Below are 18,033 nucleotides of genomic sequence, written 5' to 3' on the forward strand. Positions count from 1 at the left end.
AGAAAAAATTTTTTCACAATAAAATTTTTCTCAGCTATCAAATATAATAAAATAAAAATTCCGTCTAATACGTACGTTATTGTTCCTATTGTTAATGAAATTATTTTGGTTTGGGTATTTTAGTTTTTATTAGGAAAAAATCATAATTTTTAATTAATTAGGGAAGGGAGGGTCAAAACGGAGTACTTAAAGGAATACCAAGTTTTCGAGGAGTCAAATACGCTAAATCTTTTTTTTTTAATGATATTCAAAGGAAATAGAAAAAATTTTCAGTCACCGTTGAAAAAAAAAAAATTTTATTTTTGCGGGCAAAATGGGGTACCGCCTAAAAAAGGCAAAAAAAAATTTCTGGATTTCGAATGAATTTGATTAAGTTATTTTTGGTTTTTGGTGTTCAGATAATTTGGACCAGAGATATCTTGCTCACCGCCAAGCACCTTTTTTTGGAGGTCTCTCCGCAGATCATCTACAGGAGCTAGGGGATCCAATATTTTTTTAAATAAACCGCTGATTGTTAAAGTACATTAAATTCTGTATAAGTAGGGGAGGGTGGGGCAGAGCGGCCCCCCTGAAATTTTGACCAAAAAAAAAATTCCGATATGTTTGCGCATTTTTACCCCTACGCATGACATTTGGAGCAAAATGGACAAGCCCAAAATTTTGAAAAAGTGATTTTTTCATATTTTTATCGTCAAATTAAAAAAAAAATTATTATAATTCCACATTTCTAGCCCTACGCATAACACCTGGGGCAAAATGGACCAGCCGAAACTTCCGAAAAAATTATTTTTTCATATTTTTCGGCCGTTTCTCTATGTAAGAGGCAAATTTGGTCACTAAAAATTTATAAAAATTAAATTTTTTTTTTTAGTTGATAAATTTTTGAAATAAAGTAAAATTATAGAATTGATTTTTTTTTTTATTAAATAACAATTAGTAATTAAGGTAATCGAGAGTGAACGATTTTTTACGCTTTAAAAAATTTTTTTCGAGTAATATAAAACCAAAAATAGTTGTCAAGCGAAAGAAATACATTCTTAATGATGAAAACAATTTAAAAAAAAAAAAAACGAAAAAAAAAATTTTTTTTATCACTTTTTGAAGGGGGGCTGCTCTGCCCCACAAAAAAAAAAAATTTTTTCAGAATTTTGGCAAAATGTCCATAAATTTGATCGAAATAGGACAAAAGTAAAGTGATCTTATGGTTGAAAGCCACAAAAAATAATAATTGGCTTAGGGGGGCCGCTCTGCCCCACCCTCCCCTACATTTTTTCCATTAATGTATAAAATAAAATGCCTCTTTAAAAAAATTCACAAAAAAAACGCGTTTTTTCTGCCTCGCAAGTGGATGTAACCCCTTAGGTTAAATTTTTTTTTGTAAGTAATTGCCATGAAGAAAAATTATATTTTATTCTTTATTATTATATTCGGGGATTCTACGGTTTCCGTGGCTCCGCCAAATGACCGCGAATTCATATATAACTCAACAAAATAAGACTTTTTTAAAGAATAAAATTTTTTGATATCCTGCTTAGTTTTCGAGAAAAATGGATTTTAAGAAAAATGTGATTTAAAAAAAAAAAATGAAAAATTTCATAGATTTTAATATCATCATTTTTTTGGTATTTTTTTCCGAAAACTACATTTAAAGATGAAAATTTTGGAAAAAAAAATGTCTGAATTAGTCTATTTTTGAAAAAGTTACAGCTATTTGAAAATAAGTCTTATTTCCTCAAGTTCTACAAGAATTCGCGGTCATTTGACGACACCACGGAAACCGCAGACTTCCCCAATTTTTGCTAATTTGCATTATAATTTTTACAAATCGTAAAATTTACAATACTGATTGTAAGAATCAACAAAAAAATGAAATTTTCCATTCATAGTAGTAATTTTTGGTTTGGATTGTAAATTTCTCTTAGGAAAGTAATTTTTATTTGACGACTATAATTAGTAGATAATTTTGAGCTGCGTTTTTTCCGTGTATTGAACGCGCAGTAAAAATTTTAAAATAAAAAATTCAAATGATTTTTTGAAATTCTTCAACATTTAATTATTAGTGATTTGAATAAAGAGATGATTGAAGACAGATACTAAAGTTTCAAGCCTTTAAAGTAAACTTTTAGAATTAAACAGGGAAAATTTTAGTTAAAGAAAATGTTTGTGTGAGCAGCTGCAAACACGGAGACTAATATTTTTAAATATTGTATGATTAATAATAAAATTTAACTGGTATGTTTTCAACTTGTAGCCTGCCGATAAGTGCAAACTGTATAAATATGGTAATAAAATATATTTTAATTAAAAAAAAAAGGATAGAATAATGTGCAGCAAACATCCAATGTAAACTATGAAAACAGTCACACGCTAAAAAAAAATAAGAGGTTGGAGTTTCATACAGTAATGCAGCTCTCTTAGAATTGAAAACTGGAAACGATTCAAAAATTTGAGAAGAATTACAGTTGACGATAACAATTTTAATGAAAATAATTGTCAGCAGTGTTGTAAAGTTTTAAATGTACTTTTGATTAAAACTTTTAGTAGAATCTTGAAGTTTTTATTTGAAACTGTACATAAAAAAAAAGATTTTTAGGCGCGAAAAAAATTTTTCATAATGAAATGAAAATAAAAATTTTATATGATCCTGAAGTTAGCAAACAATTAAAATTTTTAGGATTTTTTTTTCAACAAATCAATTGCAAAAAAAACAAAAATGTAGAAAATTTAAACAACTACAGATGCAAATTTTTAAAATATTTTTTTTTATAATTTATTGCTTAAAAAAAAAATTAACAGGCTATTAGACGTCGGCTAACTTCAGTATCATAAATTTTATTTAGGACTAGAAAAAATTTCTATCAACAGAAAGCAGGAAAAATTACACAGAAAAAAAGGATTTCTTGGTGCAACAAATTTTTTCTTGGCTCAAAAAAACTTTCTCGCCCCAAAAAATTTTCGTTTTCAATTTATACTGCAAAAAATTTCTTAGGGCAAGTAAAAATTTTTTTTAGCCAAGAAAAAATTTTTTTGGGTGAGAAAAAATTTCTTGGATCGAGTAAAGAATTTTCGCACCAAAAAATCCTTTTTCTTTGTGTAATTTTTCCTGTTTTTTTTTCCAATAAATTTTCTCTAGTCCTAAGAAAATTTTTCTTTATTTTATCATGCAAAATTTTTCTTGCACCAAGAAATTTCTTTTCCTTGTACACTTTTAAATAAAAATTTAAAAAATCTACTGTACATCTTAAACTATAAAACTTACTGATGATAATTATATTTGCAACTGTAATTCTAGATTTTTGTGAAACGATTCCAGTTTTTAATTCTACGCTGCCCTACTCTATATAATTTTTTTATTTTCTTTTTTCTGTGAAATTTTAGTCAATGCAAATATAAATAATAAATAAAATAATTTTCATTTTTGAATTAAAACAGAAAACTTTTTACCATCATATTTATTTGAGTCAATAAAAACTACCACTAGATGTCACTACACTCCAACTCATTTTCCTCAAACAATTTTTATTTAAAAAATAAAAATTTCCTTCTATAAATTTAAAAAACTTCTTAACTCACAAAAAAAACTTCAATCAGTAAAAAAAAAAAAATTAATTTTCTCTATAAAAAAAAACTTGCATAAAAAAAAATTTAACGCAAATAAAAAAAAATCCTAATTGTAATTAAAAACAAAGTAAATAAATAAATAAATAAATATAAGATTACTCTAATAATTCAAATAAAAATAAAAACTTTAAGTTTCTATCATTTGACTGATGATAAAAAGTTGAATGGACAATAATGATGATGACAACAAAAGCAATTAATCATCAATTAAATACCAAAAATCCAAAGTAATTAAAAATTTGTAGTAAAAGACAGCAGTAGACATAAAAAATATATGAAATTAAAAATAATAAAATAATAGTTACAAATGCGGTCAGTGAACTAGTTATGTTTCGACCCTGACACTGCCATTGCCCTCAGTCATGATTTGTGTCAGAGCTACATATTGTTAGATTTTAAATATTATTTCTTTGTTACTCACCTCTATCACTTGTTTCCATTTTTAAATTTTGAATCCCACCACTCACAATAAACAGTAATAATATTTAATATAAATATTTTAAATCACAAATTTACCAAAATCACTTCTCATAAAATATATATAAACTATCGTCACTGGCTCAAATACAGTTTGTTATAAACATGGCCGGTGACTAGTGTCACAATTACCCCAAGGTCGTTGAACTTTTCAAAAATAAAATAATTTACTAAAATTTTATTTCAAACTTTTGTTATTTTTTTTTTTAAATACTTAATTATCTTTATTTACTTTAATTAATATTTTAGAAATAATTAGATCATTTAAATAGTTTTTTTTTTGACTGATTTGAAAGTTCGTGACCTACTAAAAGGTGGCGCCACTGACTGCTGTGCTGGGGAGATTTTTTTTTAAATTCACTAGGGTTTGGGACCTAGGGTTTCTAGGGGCTCATTACCTGAACTGATAATATTTTTTTTGTTTTATTTTTGTCAGGTTAAGTGGAGTAAGATAGTAAATAATTCAATTTTTTAAAAGTTGTTAAGTTAATTATTTATTGATTAATTGATTACAGTAATTATTTAATAAATGCGATGAGTTTAATGTGAAATATTTTGGTAAATAAATTTTGATTATAAATATTTTATTAGTTGTAAATTTAATTAAGTAGATAATAAATTGAGGTGCTGAGAATAGAAGACCAATAATTAATTTTTTTTTTAAATTTAAATGTAGCAGTCATGCAACAATTTTTTAATTACATGTAAAAAAATTGATTTTGAAGTTAGCAGGCAATTAACAATTTTTAGATTTTTTTTTAAATAATTAAATTAAAAAAAAAAAAAAGTAAAAAAATACACGTGTAGAAAATTGAAAAAACTATAGCTGGAATTTTTTGAATTTTTTTTTTTTTTGATTTGTTGTTTAAAAAAAAATTCAAAAATTATTAGACGTCGGCTGACTTCAGTTTCATAAAAAATTGAATAATTGATAATGAGAAAAATTTTCAAATTTTTTTTTCAACGACTTAATTTAAAAAAAAAAATATGCACGTGTAGAAAATTTCAAAGACTACAAGTGGATTTTTTGTAAATATTTTTTTTTTTCATAATTTATAGTTTTTTAAAAAATCAAAAAATTATTAGACGGCGGCTAATTTCAGTTTCATAAAAAATTGAATAATTAATGATGTGAAAAATTTTCGAATTTTTTTTTCAACGACTTAATTTAAAAAAAAAATATGCACGTGTAGAAAATTTCAAAGACTACAAGTGGATTTTTTGTAAATATTTTTTTTTTTTTCATAATTTACTGTTTTTTAAAAAATCAAAAAATTATTAGACGGCGGCTAATTTCAGTTTCATAAAAAATTGAATAATTAATGATACTGAAGTTAGCAGACGTCTAATAATTTTTGGATTTTTTTTTTAGACGATAAAAAATTTAAAAAAAAATATTTGAAAAAATTGCACCTGTAGTTTTTTAAATTTTCTACATGTGCATATTTTTATATTATTTTTTTGCAGTTGATTTATTGCAAAACAAAAATTCAAAAATTTTTAAATGTCTGCTAACTTCAGGATCATAATAATTCATGTGTGAAAAATTTATGATCCTAAAGTTAGCAGATAATTGAAAATTTTCGGATTTTTTTTTCCAGCAAATAAATTACAAAAAAATAAAAACTAAAATTATGCACTTGTAGGAAATTTAAAAAACTACAGGTGCAATTTTTTCAAATTTTTTTTTTTTTTAATTTACCCTCTAAAATAAAATCCAAAAATTATTAGACGTCCGCTAACTTCAGTATCATAAAAATTTTCGAATTTTTTTTTTCAACTTCATTTAAAAAAAAAATATTAATAAAAATATGCACGTGTAGAAAATTGAAAAAACTATAGGTAGAATTTTTTGAAATTTTTTTTTTTTTATAATTTATCGTTTTTTAAAAAATCAAAAAATTACTAGACGTCGGCTAATTTTAGTTTCATAAAAAATTGAATAATCAATGAGTGTGAAAAATTTTCGAATTTTTTTTTCGACAACTTACTTAAAAAAAAAATATAAATAAAAATATGCACATGTAGAAAATTGAAAAAACTACAGGTGCAATTTTTTCAAATATTTTTTTTTTTATAATTTATTGTTTAAAAAAAATCCAAAAATTATTGGACGTCGAAAAACTTCAGTATCATTGAATGAATGTGAATGAAGCAGACATCAGACAAATTAAAAACTATAAATAAATAGAGTAACTAATTTTCAAAAAAATATTTTTAAAAAATGCACTTATTAATTTTAAAATTTTTTAAATGCGCATTTTTCAAATTATTTACTCTATTTATTTATAATTTTAAATTTGTCTGATGTCTGCTACATTCACACTCATATCATTATGCATATAAAAATTTTTGAATCATGAATTTTTGTAGTATAAATATTTCATTTTTTTTTTATTTAACAATTAAAATATCAGCTGCTCTCCCTATCCAATAATTATTAATATTTACTAAAGTATAATATTTTTAAAAAAGTTCAATTTGAAATAATTTAATTTTATAAACTTAAAAAATATTATTTGTTATAAATTATGAATAAAAAATTCATGGAATTTTTTAATTACAATAATTTTGAACGGATGAAAATTATTATCTAACAAAAAACAGGATGATGAGAATAGATCTAACATTATTAGTCAATCTAACATCTAAGATTTATTGATTTGTACACAGCAAAAAATATTGTGTAAATTCAACACTTTTTATATGTCAGTGGTGAGACAAAAAACGTGTTAACTAGTACATTTTATTTTTGTACCATGGATATTCAGTAAATATTATTTTGAGGTAATCAACAATTATCATTTAACATTCAACTATTTTTTGATAGTAAACAATATTTTTATCAGTCATGATTTGAAAAAGTCACGTAATATTTCATAGTAGTTGTAGATAGCATATCAATAAATTGTTTTTTTTAAAATACACATTTTTATATGAGTGTGAATGTAGCAGACATCAGACAAATTTATAATCATTAATGAATAGAGTGAATAATTTAAAAAAAAATATTTATAAAAAATCCACTTAATAATTTCAAAATTTTTTAAATTCGCATTTTTTTTTAATTTTATTTTATTAATTATTTATGCTATTTATTAATAATTGAAAATTTGTTTGATGTCTGCTACATTCACAGTCATATTTTTATTTAGTCAAAAAATAATTTTAACATCCCGAGAAAAAATGTTCAGACATGATCATACCTGTTCATGAATGATCAGCCCTGAAATTAGACATGATCATGTCTGTTCATGTATGATCAAGCTTAAAATTAGTCATTAATAATATATTCTCCAATGTAACATAGTAATTATTACCATGTAGCATGGGAATCATTCCTATGCTACATTGGAATTATTACAATTTCGATGAAGCTGCTTCCAATTCAAGGCAGTAAAGTTAATATTAAAATAAAGTTTTATAATTAAAAAATTAGGTAATTTAATTAATAATAAATAAATTTTTAACTGATTTAAAAAATTTTAACTGATTGAAAATTATTCCACACATTCAATAATACCTTTATTTTTTTTATGAAAAACTATTACATGGAACGTTTTTTTTTTTTTAGTTTTATTTTTTTTTTTAATAAATCGCAATGAAATGTCATTTGTTAGAATTATGGTCTTGTGATAATTTAAATATTGGACGTATATACTATATAGCAGCGCTTAATATTCAAACTGCTTTCACGCTATACAACATGGGACTCAGTAGCATTCTAGCATGGTTTTGATTACTCCGCTACAAAGTAATATTTACCAGTAGCATCCCTGATTAAACAACTGAATTCGACCGAATTAAAAATTTTAATTCTGTTTTATTCTGTCGAATTCCGCAAAACAGAATTAAACTGAATTGAAAATTTGGATTTGAATTAAACAGAATAAAACCGATTTAAAAATTTCAAATTCGTTTTAATTCAGTTCAATTCGGATTCAGAACCAGAAATTGGAGAATTACTTTCGAATTAATCAGAATTAAATCGAATAGAATTATTTAAATTCGTTTTAATTCGGACAAATTCTGGTTTTCCTGCCGAATTAGACAGAATTCATTTTTAAGTTAGGTACCGAATTAACAGAATTTATCTGAATTAAATAGAATTAAAAATTTAATTCTGTTTAATTCGATCGAATTCAGTTGTTTAATCAGGGATGATTACTATGTAGTATGGTAAATATTACCAGAAGAATGGTAATCATTCCCATGCTACACAGTATCGATTCCTATCCTTTAAAAAATAAGACTGGTTACCATCTAGAATGGTAATTATTACCATTCTCTTCTCTCCGCGTAGATAATATATTTTTATCCAAAGTATGTTATTTTATTGTATCAATAATTTTTTTTGTTCTAGATAAAAAAAGCCCACAATTAAATCACAAATATGTGAAAAAAAAATATCCCGAAAACCAAAATGTTTTGCATTCTGGAGCGATCATTTCCAGTACTAAAACGATCAATTCTCAACATTAAATTCCGCCATGTATGCACGACATTTGTCATGTTAATGATATTACAATTCTTCGGAATATTTACTCACATATTCGAAGTATCATTCGAAGACAATTTCTCATACCCCTACGAAGGCGATGTATCCTCATCAGTAGAAGCTCTGAAGCACAACAAGAAGCCCGAAATCGAGCCAATAAACAGCTACAATTACGATTACATCCACGATATCAAAGAAAACTGTATCGACAACGACTATCATACATTGAGAATAATATTTATCGTTAAATCAGCGATCGATAATTTCGATCGACGCAACGCAATAAGAAATTCATGGGGTCACAAGAAACGTTTTTTCGACGTACCAACGCGCACTGTATTTTTACTGGGTACCAATCCAATGCACAATAAAAAATTACAGTCGAAATTAGACGACGAGATAAAAAAACATAAAGATATCGTTCAAGGAAATTATATCGATACTTATTACAACAATACAATAAAAACAATGATGGGGTTAAAATGGGCAGTTAACTACTGTTTGAATTCAAAATTTTACATGTTCGTTGATGACGACATTTACGTGTCTGTCAAAAACGTATTGAGATTTATAAGGAACCCGACGTCTTATCCAGATTATCTACAGGACCCTAGTAGAATTGGTGGCCCACACAAACGTGAGATAAGCGAATCTTATGTGCCAAATTTAGTTAATCATTTGCCAAAGAATAGTAGTAATAGTTCTAATTCTATAAATAAAACGAGTACCGATAATCAGTATCAGTACCAAGTGAATGTAACTCTGAATAATGAGAGTTCAAATAACGACAGTGATGGAGCTTTAATCAGAAAACGCAGACAAGTATTTGATTTTGAGCTACCGAATGACGTAATGCTATTTGCTGGGTACGTATTTATATCGTCACCGCATCGTTACAAATCGTCTAAATGGTACGTCTCGTTGGATGAATATAAATATGACATGTGGCCACCGTACGTCACTGCGGGTGCTTATATATTGTCTAAAGAGGCGCTTATTAATTTGTATTACACGAGTTTTTATACAAAACACTTCAAATTTGATGATGTTTATTTGGGTCTAGTTGCTAAGAAAGCTGACATTGAACTTTTTCACTGTGATGAGTTTCATTTTTATAAAAAAGAATACACTAAGTATAATTATAAATATGTTATCACGTCACATGGCTACGGAGATCCTGCGGAATTGATGCATGTGTGGAATGAACAAAAATCATTAGGAAATGCGTAAATTTAAGTTCCGTAACAAAATATCTACGGACAAAATATAAACATCAGGAAATTCCTGCATACAAAGTAACCAAACAAAATAATATTATGTGTGTAAAGTAATGATCTTATATGACAATAGTATGAGTGTAAATTAGGGATCAATTATCAAACAAAAAGTTCATATATGTATCGAAATTAATAGTCAAGTTATTAATAATAATAGAATCTAGGAAAAAATAGATCCGTGATTTTTTTTTAGGGAGATTTCTTTAGAAATTGGACTATTACAATGGGTCTTATAATGGAATTATCAAAGAATTTTGCTACCATATGTCTTATTTTATATAGCAGAGTCAAAAAATACCATCCACTCAAAAGTTTATATATGTATGTACAGTCCGCGTCACTTGGATAGCTTCACCTATTTTTTTCAATATCTGATTCTTAATCAAAATTTTTTCTTCCTTCCGCAAATCATAAAAGTAGTAGTTACATCCATCAGGCCCATCTAAATTAAATTTTATTTCATCTGAAAAAATTACTTGTAGCCATTTATCTATCCAACTCATATGTTCTTTTACAAATAAAAGTCGTGCTGATGTGTGTTTTTGATTCAAAGCCGATTTTTTCTTCAATTTCATTCTCTTTAGATGCTTTGCCCGTCTTATCACTCTTGTTACAGTTGAAATAGATGCTGCTGTTCCAACTTCTGCCGCGATTTGCCTCACAGTCTTAATGGAATTAGATGCCGCGCGAATTATCATTCGACGTTCCCTTGGCGTTGTTGCTAATTTCGTTCGACCTTTATAATTTTTTCCGTAGTTTTCATTGTTTTTCACGAAATTATTAATAACTTTAGCACTTCTATTCACTCTTCTAGCGATTTCATGATGAGAAAAAATTTTGATTAAGTAAAAAATTAATTTTATTAATTTCTTCAATACTTAACATTTTATTGCGCCCCATTTTATATAGTAACCAATTTTGGTGTTTCAAATCGATTTTAATTTATTCACTACGCTATAAAATTGCAACATAATAATACGAAAATGAAACGTATTAGTTCCTTTGCGCAATAAATTTGACTGAGGCTATCCATGTGACAAACTGCCGACCAGTGGCATGTCCCCCTCACGATATCCTCGCTTTGTTTCTCGAACACTAACAACATATCTTGTTCTGTCTTAAATAAGTAATATAAAATATACAGATAATTTTATAAATCAGCTTGTAAAGAATCAGTTATTGAAAAAAAATAGGTGAGGGCATCCAAGTGACGCGGACTGTACATAACTCAAAACCTGGAAATTCATATAATGTAGCTTATAAAAGAAGTATTGACTTCACTCCTGCAGTGTATTTTTAATAGTTCATTTTTTGAGGTTTAACAAATTTTTGTATCTAAATGAGAAATCTACTTTTCCATTCCGGGTAAGGCCAGATGGCTCTTTCATTTATTTATTCATTAGGGAATTTATTGAAGACAATACTTTTCACTCTTTGAAAGCAAAGATCATCTTGAAAAGAATTCCTAAGATTAGAAACAAGCTAGAAGTCGAACCCGAATTTTCATAATAACATCCTCAAATTCTTCCTACAAAATAGTGATATGTTAACATATACCAATAAAAATTTGTCAGCAGATATTTTGTCCGTAGATATTTAAGCGGGACATCTAAATTTATTTATTGTCCATGTGATGATATTTTATTTACCAAAAGTCCATGACTCCTAGGACCAATATCTGTGCGTCTTATTTATTTAACAAAAAAAAACCCTGCTTTGAGACAAAATAAAATTTGTCATGTTTTTTTAAAAGATATCTTCAAGTTGTCTCTGTACTACTTGGGTTGTTACGCACTTATTAAATTAGCAAAAATATTTTGATTATGAAAAAAATATTAAACAATTTTTATTAGAAAGATTATTTTTATGATTGAAATTATAATCATGGAAATATGATTTTGCAATAAGAATCAATTAAAAATTTTTTTTACTAGAGGCATAAAAAATATTTTTTAATAATAATTTATTTTAAACTGTACACAGAAATAAAGAATTTCTTGGCGCAAAAAAAAGTTTTCATTATGAAATGAAGAAAGAAATTTCTTGGGAGTAAAAAAAATTTCTTGGCATAAGAAAACTTTTACAAAAGAAATGAAAAAAAAAATTTCTTAGAACTAGAAAACGTTTCTTGGCACATGGAAAATTTTTCATTACGAAATGAATAACAAAATTTTTTAGGAGTACAAAAATTTCTTAGCATAAGAAAAATTTTACAAATGAAATGAAAACGAAAATTTTTTTAGAACTAGAAAAAATTTTTGACACGGAAAATTTTTCATTACGAAATAAAAAAAAAATTTTCTTAGGAGTAAGAAAAATTTCATAGCATAAAAAAATTTTACAAATGAAATGAAGAGAAAATTTTCTTAGAACTAGAAAAAATTTTTTGGCACATGGAAAATATTTCATTACGAAATGAAAAAAAAATTTTCTTAGGAGTAAAAAAAATTTCTTAGCACAAGAAAAATTTACAAATGAAATGAAGACAAAAATTTTCTTAGAACTAAAAAAATTTCTTAGCATAAAAAAAATTTGTGTCATGAAGTAAAAAAAAATTTCTTGTGCCAAGAAATTCTTTTTTTTTCTGTGTAAAAAAAATAATTATGACTAAAATCAAAACTTAACCAACTGGACTTGAAAAAGTTTTGAGTTTAAAAAATTTTTTTAAAATTCTAATAGTTAATTATTTAATAGAAATAATAGAACAATTTAGATAGAAAATAATTAAAAAAAGTTTGCTTACGAACAAAAAAAAAAACTCTCTATATTGCTTAGGAAGAACGAATTTAATTAAGTAATTTATTAATTTCATTTAATTAGTTAATAATTAGGCAAAGAAAAATAGGAACTTTGAAACTATACTGTGATGAATATAATTTTTATATGAGCAATTTCAATATTATTAGATGTAACGACCAAGCGATATTCAAATACTCGATAATAAATTATAATTTGTACTTACAAAATCATCATGTATTTTCAATAAAAAAAAAAAACAAATACTTAATTAATTTATCAATTTAGACAAATATAGCAATACTTGAGTGTAATTGGTCTTAATCCTAAAACTTAACTTTTAAATCACTAAATATGAACAATTACACCGTAGTCTAGTGATATGTTTATGTAAAAATGTTTCAAAATATATTTTATAAAAGTCTATCATAAAATTTTAGTTATTTACAATTTTTTGTACTTTCATTTTTAAAAATAAATTAAATACTTAGTCACTGATGGCTTGAATCATCAGTCATAATTAATAAATACGTAATTGTTAAATTATCTATTACTTTAAATGAGTTATCGGTCATTGAGGGTGTAATTGTGACTTGTCTGTCGTTGATTTTCTCAATGATTGATCCAATGTTGATGTTTCACGTTGGACAACAGCTAAAAGCATTTGCGAGCTATCGACAATCTATTAAAAAAATATTTATAATAATTATTTAAATCAACAATAAAAGATTAATAAACTTTAATAACTCGATATTTCTTAGTAAATTTTATCCCTTAATAATAAAAATTAGTGCTGTACAATTTGGCCGACTAAACTGGGCATAAAGTTTACCCAGATAGCAAAATGACGTCTTGATGAGTTCTGAATGAGTTATTATTTGAATCGTTTATTTGAGAAACCCCATAAGTCATGTTTTTTACGAAATTGGGTTTTTTGCATTTTTGGGTTCTGTGGATGCCCCTCCGTAGAAATCAATCAAAATATCCATCAAATCAGCGTTTAAAAAAATTTAACGGGGTGACAGGAATTTCATTTAATTGAGAAACCCCATAAGTCAATGACTCAAATAAACATATGCAGTTTTAGTTTTACAGAAATCATTTTTTTTTTTTTTTTATTTAAAATTCGCGCTTTTTGGGAAATTAATTTCAAATGTTGTTTTATTGTTGACTGTTATATGACTAATTAAAATGTTTAAATTAATTATAATTTTTTGTAATTTCTGAGTTTCAGAGTTCAAATACATATTTAATACTTCATTTTATCAGTGTAATAAATGATTTGAGTGGAAACATTTAAAAAAACAATGATTTTATAACTTTTTTTTCCGTTTGGTTGAGAAACCCCATAAGTCAATCAACTTTAAATAATTTTTTTTCGTAGTTTCAGTTAAAAAATTAAATTTTTCTTGTTGGAATCTTTTTCAGAGACGCTAATTTTATTGTATTCAATTATTTATTTATTATTTTAATGTTAAGTTTTTCCAAAAAAATGTTTTTTGTGTTTCCTGAAAAATTTTGTTTTCTTGACTTATGGGGTTTCTCAAATAAACAATTCATTTATGATTTGGACGTCTTCTCAATATTTTAGAGAAGTCTTCAAGATGTCGAATGAGCCACCTAGCGAACTCAGTAAGACGTCTTTAAAAAGATTTCTTTTTTCTGACTTCACAAATAAGACTTCAGTATGAATTTACCATGACGTCTTAAGAAGCTCCTAATTTTGACTACAAAGAGGTTAAAAAAAAGAATACGCGCGATTTTTTTAAATAAACATGCAGATCAATTACAATCAAATAGTCAAACTGAAGACCTTGACTCCAGTGATTTTGATTCTAGCAGAGTGGCCACGAACCGGGAATTTCGGGAATTATCAGGGAATTTAATGCAACTGGAAAATATCATGGAATTGTCAAGGAATTCCGAAAAGTATCCGGGCATTAAATTGTAACAGTTCAAAATTTTAAAAACTGAGTTTTTCAGAGAAAATTCCGAAAATTTTTCACCAGGGTAGAGAGAAACTATCAATGAGAACAGGCACATCTGTTTATATAATTTGCTGAGCAATAAAATTGTTAGTTAAGCTATTAATGCATCAATTATCTGTCGCATGCACCCCACGTTTTTCGTTTTAAATCTTACAAGTATTTTCATAGCTAAAAAATTCACAATCATAACTTTTTAGAATAGGGTGGCCACAAAAGAATGATTTCAAAATTCCTTGATATTTCCCGGTTTTCCAGTTAAGTTTTTCACAATTTTCCCTGATTTAGAAATTTTATTCGTATCATTTAGATATTCAAAGTTTTTATTATATTTTCATTTTTAATAATTTAATTTGATAATTAAATTATAAGAGAAACCAGAAAAAAAGGCAATAAAATGAATTAATATTGCCTACTTTTGATTATTCGATGTTAAAAATGTATAAGTTAAAATATTTAATAAGAAATTTTATGATTTAAATAAATTCAAAATACACTGGTTACAAAAATTAAGGGATATTCAAAAAATTTCAAATTTTTTAGTAATTTTCAACAGTTTGTAACTCGAAGGAAAATGGTCGTACAATAAAAACAAAAAGTCAAACTGTAGCTTCAAGTGTCTAGTTTTCTGATCTGGGTCTTTAAATTTTTTTATTATGCACAATTCCGGAGCAATCAAAAATCAATGATAATTATCGAAAAAAATTTATTGAAGCTCGAAGACCGTTTTTAAGACGACCAAAAATTTGGTAAATTTCTTTTTCGATAGTTTTCTTAGGATTACTCCGGAACCGCACATAATAAAAAAATTTAAAGACCAGATCAGAAAACTAGACACTTGGAGCTACAATTTGCCTTTTTTGTTTTTGTCGTAAGACCATTTTCCTTCGAGTTACAACCTGGGGAAAATCACTTTAAAATTTGAAATTTTTTTAATATCCCTTAATTTTTATAACTAGTGTATAATTTAAAATTTTTTAAATTTTGAACTGTTACAATTTAATTCCCGGATACTTTTCGAAATTCCCTGACATTTCCATGATATTTCCCGGTTGCATTAAATTCCCTGATAATTCCCAATATTCCCGCTTTGTAGCCACCCTGCAGGAGTATCTGTAAGAAGTCCGAAATTTCTAATGATCCTGAAGTTAACCGACGTCCAATCATTTTTGAATTTTTTCTTAAACAATAAATTATAAAATAAAAAAATATTTGAAGAAATTGCACCTATAGTATTTAAAATTTTCTACATGTGCATATTTTTGTAATTAATTTGTTGAAAAAAAAAATCAAAAAATTATTAACTATCTGTTAACTTCAGGATCATAATTTCTATGCGGTTTTGAATCTTCATAAGGCTCAGAGAAAGTATTTCATATTTTCTAGTCCGTTTCAAAAACGTAGTATATAATAGTATTTTTTATTTAGATAATTTTTAACTTTGAAATCGTGATTTTTATCCTAAAAATTATTTTCAATTTAAAAAAATCGGACAAAAAAATTTTTTCTCAGCGATTCAGTGGGAATATTTTTAAAAATAATTATTTGTTTATTAAAAAATATTTACCTTCATGTAATGAGCTTCTGTGTCTGCAATAATTCTATTATACTCATTTCTTACTAAAATTTTTTTATTGAGACTGTCATTTATTTGCGATAATTTATGTTGCATTTTTTTAATTTCACGTTCTAGAATATGTTTTTCTTCTTCTTCAATATCTATCTCGGCTTGCAAACTCGCTCTTTTACATTTTACGTCTTCTAAGCCTATGAAATTATTTTAAATATTTTTAAATAAACGCAATATTATCATATTGTGTAAACAATAACAAGAAACAACGAGGTTATAAATTACTTACACTTGACAAGTTCTTGATTGTAAGTTTGCAAAGCCGCGCCATGCTGAGACATTTTTTGAATAGTTTTTTTCTTTTATATTTTTTTGAAAAAATGATTATTAATTTGTTGTTTATTTTTTGTTGCGCATTAATTTATTTTTATTTGGGTTTGTTTAGATCGTTGATGTTTGTAAATAATTTTGAAAACAACTTTACTAATTACACCGTTAGATGGCGTTAGTGGTGAATTATTCCGTACGGTGGAATTTGCCCATGGAGACTTTTGCCCTGATAGCAAAGTTGGCGGCAAACTAACAGCCGCAACTAGACACCAAGTTGGCCGCAAAAAGTTGGTACTTACAAAGTTGACGGTCACTTTCTGAGAAAGTTGGTGGCAAAAGTTGGAAATTGCATAAGTTGACGGTCACTTTCTGAGAAAGTTGGAAATCCAATAAATTGACGGTCACTTTCTGAGAAAGTTGGTAGCAAAAGTTTAAAATTCCATCAGTTGACGGTCACTTTCTGAGAAAGTTGGAAATCCAATAAATTGACGGTCACTTTCTGAGAAAGTTGGTAGCAAAAGTTTAAAATTCCATCAGTTGACGGTCACTTTCTGAGAAAGTTGGAAATCCAATAAATTGACGGTCACTTTCTGAGAAAGTTGGTAGCAAAAGTTTAAAATTCCATCAGTTGACGGTCACTTTCTAAGAAAGTGGCGAAAGTTGGCAATTCCATAAGTTGACGGAAAGTTTCCTTCAATTTTCTCAGAAACCTGCCTTCGAATTGCGACTCTTCACTGGCGCCAACTTTTTGAGAACGTTGGCGGTAACTTGCAGCTAAAAGTTGCAAAAGCTAGAGTTGTCGACAACTTGAAGTCAAGTTGGTCGCAAATTAATGAATACAAACTTTTTGACGAGTAACTCGTGCTATTAGGGTGTATTTTAAACGATCAATTTGCGTGAGAAAGTTGAGTTTCAACATGATCGACAAAAAAAAAAACCTGTCTATCGGTTGACCCTGCGGGCCAGCCCCAAAACTTCCTGCTCCTTCGAGCTCCTTGAGCTCGAAAACGTTGTTGTGAATACATTTTCGAGCTCGAAAATACGTTTGTATGCCATTGTTTTCGAAAAAAACCGTTTTTTAGCATTTCTTTCTCCAGCGAAATCTCACGAACGAATTGATCGATTGAGATGGCTAAGGCGGCAATCGACGCGTTTTATTGAGTTCTAGAGCTGATTAGATTTTGAAGTCGATCGTTTAAGTTTTTTCTGAGAAATCAATAAAAAACTAAAAAAACAAAATTTTTTTTTTTCGTAATTCACAAATATTTTCGAGTCTACTTGATCAAATGATCTGAAATTTTCAGAAAAGTTGATGGACAACAAGCTCTTTTGATTGCCACCTTAACCATTCAAATCGGTACATTATTTAAAAAGTTATGGACCGGTCACACACACACACACACATACATACATACATATACATACACTCGGACATCATTCTGAAAATAGTTAGAATAGCTTCCTAGGACCTCAAAACGTCGACATCTGGTGAAAACTCGATTTTCGAAAATCGGGGTGAAAACAATAACCGCAAATTTA

At 26.9% G+C, this 18,033-nt stretch overlaps 3 protein-coding genes across 4 annotated transcripts in view; 1 reads left to right on the forward strand and 2 right to left on the reverse strand.

Annotated features, from left to right (window-relative positions):
• LOC130675269 (retinoic acid receptor RXR) overlaps positions 1–4,285 on the reverse strand; it is a 51,314-nt gene extending 47,029 nt beyond the window's left edge. Inside the window, exon 1 of the mRNA XM_057480820.1 lies at positions 4,043–4,285. Coding sequence (XP_057336803.1) covers positions 4,043–4,061 — 19 coding nt within the window. The 5' untranslated portion in view covers positions 4,062–4,285. The remainder of the gene's footprint in view (positions 1–4,042) is intronic.
• A 213-nt stretch (positions 4,286–4,498) lies between these two features.
• LOC130675997 (beta-1,3-galactosyltransferase brn) lies at positions 4,499–12,873 on the forward strand. Of its 2 annotated transcripts, none has more exons than XM_057481941.1 (2): positions 4,499–4,656; positions 8,462–12,873. In XM_057481941.1, exon 2 carries the CDS (start codon positions 8,522–8,524, stop codon positions 9,824–9,826), a length of 1,305 nt encoding a protein of 434 aa, XP_057337924.1. In that variant the 5' UTR covers positions 4,499–4,656; positions 8,462–8,521; the 3' UTR covers positions 9,827–12,873. The 2 variants fall into 2 exon arrangements, with proteins under 2 accessions (XP_057337924.1, XP_057337925.1); XM_057481942.1 differs by lacking the exon at positions 4,499–4,656 and adding an exon at positions 6,820–6,885.
• Positions 12,874–12,908: 35 nt separating this feature from the next.
• Positions 12,909–16,645, reverse strand: LOC130675998 (microtubule nucleation factor SSNA1-like). The gene is made up of 3 exons (XM_057481943.1): positions 16,454–16,645; positions 16,162–16,361; positions 12,909–13,291 (listed from the first exon to the last, which is right to left on the reverse strand). The coding sequence occupies exons 1-3, from the start codon at positions 16,503–16,505 to the stop codon at positions 13,181–13,183; spliced, it is 363 nt and encodes a 120-aa protein (XP_057337926.1). The 5' UTR covers positions 16,506–16,645; the 3' UTR covers positions 12,909–13,180.
• Between the last annotated feature and the right edge of the window lie 1,388 nt (positions 16,646–18,033).

Source organism: Microplitis mediator, chromosome 10 (genome assembly GCF_029852145.1).
Source record: "Microplitis mediator isolate UGA2020A chromosome 10, iyMicMedi2.1, whole genome shotgun sequence".
Classification (NCBI taxonomy): domain Eukaryota; kingdom Metazoa; phylum Arthropoda; class Insecta; order Hymenoptera; family Braconidae; genus Microplitis; species Microplitis mediator.